The 3604-nt window shown below is 46.0% G+C and overlaps 1 protein-coding gene across 1 annotated transcript in view; it reads left to right on the forward strand.

Annotated features, from left to right (window-relative positions):
- Nucleotides 1–2817: 2817 nt before the first annotated feature.
- Nucleotides 2818–3604, forward strand: part of LOC123153727 (UDP-glucose flavonoid 3-O-glucosyltransferase 7-like) — a 1685-nt gene continuing 898 nt past the window's right edge. Inside the window, exon 1 of the mRNA XM_044572702.1 lies at nucleotides 2818–3598. Coding sequence (XP_044428637.1) covers nucleotides 2878–3598 — 721 coding nt within the window. The 5' untranslated portion in view covers nucleotides 2818–2877. The remainder of the gene's footprint in view (nucleotides 3599–3604) is intronic.

A 3604-nucleotide genomic window follows, 5' to 3' on the forward strand; every position in this document is an offset into this window, starting at 1 on the left:
TGATTCAGATCTGTACTCAAGGTGTTTGTTTCTACCGATTGCATTGTGTGAATAAGATGCTGGTGAATACAATTGGTGATATGGGTGGATCCCTTTATATAATGATATTTGTTGCCTGTGAATATGACCGGTGATATGGGTGGATGCCTTTACATAACGATATTTGTTCGTCATTCTGCATAGGCATGTGCCATGATAAAGTAACCAGATTGAAATGATGAAATACAAATTCAAATAATGTTTACAGTTATATACTACGTATTAGATGAATATACCGTCTCTATATAGCTTTGCAAGTAGAAACACAATAAGGGCATCTAACACAACAACTCTACATATGTACATATGCTTTTGAACGTCCCAATATAGCGTCTCATATCGAGAGGCGCTTTGAATGTCCTAATATAGCGTCTCATATCGAGAGACGTTTTTGAATGTCCCAATATAGTGTCTCTTATCTAGAGGCGCTTTTGAACGTCCCAATATAGCGTCGCATGCCATGTACACACGCTTAGCCAGTGTGTCTACATGTTTTGAGACGGTCCGTGGGGAGACGCTCCAAGGACGTTTTACTAAGTCGACTCTATGGTTACCTAGAGATGAAATAACACGTCACTAGCGATGGAATATGACGTCTCTACAGGCAGATTTTCTTGTAGTGTACATTTGAATGCGCTGGGAATGCTTTTGAAATTTGTGTGGTATGCAGTTTTGTGCGTATGAAACTCAACTGGAATCATGTCGAATTTGTATTCGACTGGGATTCAACAGGAATTGTGTGAAATGTGCATCGAGTATGTTGAGGTATGCATTCGTGAGGTATGAAATTCAACTCAAATTCTGTCGACCTTGACTAGGTGGTTGAGAACTTGATAGGGAATGAAAGATGGATGGGTCTTGCATTTGCTGTTGATTGGTCGCCTATATTGCCGATGCTATGGTCTTCTCTCTTCTTTCATGTTGTTCAGCTTCCTCCCTCGAGACTTTGATTAGTAACAGGAGATTTGCCTTTTAAGTCTAAAGGTTTTTCCGTTCTTATCCGGCCTTTAGTACAAATATATTTACATGTTACGTAAAAATGTTTAAATCTTAGCCATTGTTATTCTAATCAAACGGTGTAAAAAATATTAGCATATGTGGATGAACGTGATGGCTTGTTTGACTCTTATTTTAATTATATAATAGATGTTTTATTGAATTATAAAGGCTGTGTTTAGACTTTTGCCTGAAAGTATTATGATGCCTCCTGTGCGGCCGTTTATGTATATATAGATGTCGGATCTTGCATGATCCTTTCTTTGGTTGGTGAGTTCTTCGGGCCTTTTGGTTTGTAATGTTTTAGTTCTTTTTTAGCATCTTTGTAGGAGAGCAGGCCAGGTGGTTTCATTATGTGAAATCAGAGAGGGTGGCCTCTCTTTTGCTAAAAAAAATCTGGAGTTGTGTGGAATGCATGTTGAGTAATTCTCACATTTGTCGAAATATGCCTCAGTTGATTGAAAATTGCATGAACTGTCCGCTGAATATATCCAAAGTTAGCTGAAATTTGAAAGGTTTGATTTTTCCAGCAAAACTTGGTTCAAAATTTGAAAAAACTTTGTGAAACTTTTCTGTAATGGGACTTGACATAGGGTAAGTTTCAAGAATTTTCTGGGATGATTTTAAATATGCTTCAGTACTATGGAAGCTTAGTGAACTATCTCATGCATTTGTCAATCTACACGGAATTTATGAAATGCATGTCGAATATATCTAAAGTTTATGGAAACGTGATTGAATGTTTCTTGTAAATACATTCAAACATGACTAAACTTATTTGCAGCACCCAGGCGGTAGTACCACACAGGTCCATGGTAGCATCGCTTCGGTGGTACTTCCGCAGACTGGTGCCGCTCCAACTCCCACCCGTGCTGGAGCTTCTTTTGCTCTTTGGTCTATTAGTTGAAGTGGCACGGTAGTGCCACTTGTGCAGTACTTCCGCTACGAGCTACCACGCGTCCTACCACTTGGGAAATGTCTTCTATTGCCCTCTGGATAATTAGCGGCAGTGACATGGTAGTACCGCTTGTGCGTTACTCCTGCTTCTTACTACCGCCGCTACATCCGCTTATTTTTGAGGAATGGGCAAGCCTCTGTTGCCTACTCAGCTCTCACGGTAGCTGAACGGTTGTTACACGGTAGTACCACGTTACGCGGTACTTCCGCTCTCGTGTCATTAGACGGTTGGTGGAGACATTGTCATTGCTATAGTTTGCCGATTGGATCTGAACGCTTTGGTTATTTTTCCTTGTCCACACACATAGCTTTGGTGTTTTATGATTTTGCTAGTTGCCGATTGGATCTGAACGCTTTGGTTATTTTAGTGTTGGTGTTGGCTATGTGCAGAGACCAAGTGTGTGCTTATAATGTTTGCATCCTCTTGATGTTTTATTTTAAGCTAATAAAATTCACCCTTTGTAGAAAAAATAGGAGGGACACCGTGACTTGGCATCACTGTGTTTTGTCAAGTGAATCAGAGATCGATCCAAAGACCAAGCTGCTACTATCCTGCCTGTTCTCGACTGTTACTGAAACTGCTAATAATTCATCATACGACCAAAAGGTGCATCTTTTACAAGGGCGTACCTACCCGACTTATCACCGTAACAAATGAAGATGATTGGCGAGTGGCGACTTATCAACGTTGCTATTCTGTGCGATGATCGATCATGATCATGAGCAGCAGCAGCAGCAGCAGTGTCACCTGTCTGCCATGGTTCACAGTGCCCCCACCTCAATTGATTGGCATCCAGCTTTGCACTCTGCTCTGGTCGTCAAATACCACCGCATAAGGTTAAGAAGAGAGACAAATTGAGACCGGCGTGGCGTGGGAAGGCAGCCATGGCGGACAAGGACGAGGAGCAGCAGCAGCAGCAGCCGCTACACATCCTCTTCTTCCCCTTCCTCATCCCGGGCCACCTCATTCCGATGGCCGACATCGCCGTGGTCTTCGCGGCTCGCGGCGTCAGGTGCACCATCCTCACCACCCCCGTTCAGGCTTCCATCATCGGCTCCATCGTCGACCGCGCCAACAGCAACGACGACCTCTCTTCCCAGTCGGTCCATGTCGCCGTCGTGCCTTTCCCCGACGTCGGGCTCCCGCCGGCTGGCCAGCGCGGCACGGGCCTTGTATCCCAGGAAGATAAAGTGAAGTTCGGCCGGGCGGTGCAGCTGCTCCGGGAGCCCTTCGAACGGTTCCTGGCTGACAGCCATGCCGACCTCGACGCCGTGGTCTCCGACGGCTTCTACCACTGGTCCGTGGACGTCGCGGCTGAATACGGCGTGCCGCGTCTCATGTTCCTCGGCATGGGTGTGTTCGCCCGGTCCTGCTCCGAGCACGTGTTGTCGCAGGAGCATAGGCACAACCCCGACGGCGACGATCCTGATGCCGTCGTGTCGCTGCCGGGTCTACCGCACGGCGTGGAGCTGAGGCGGAGCCAGATGATGAAGGAGCCGCACTACCTGGAGTTCTTCCGGTGCGTCTATGCCGCAGGCCGGAGGAGCTACGGCGAGCTGTTCAACAGCTTCCAAGAGCTGGAGCGGGACAGCGCCGAGCACTACCGCACGA

The sequence above is a fragment of the Triticum aestivum genome, chromosome 7A, assembly GCF_018294505.1.
Source record: "Triticum aestivum cultivar Chinese Spring chromosome 7A, IWGSC CS RefSeq v2.1, whole genome shotgun sequence".
Taxonomy (NCBI): domain Eukaryota; kingdom Viridiplantae; phylum Streptophyta; class Magnoliopsida; order Poales; family Poaceae; genus Triticum; species Triticum aestivum.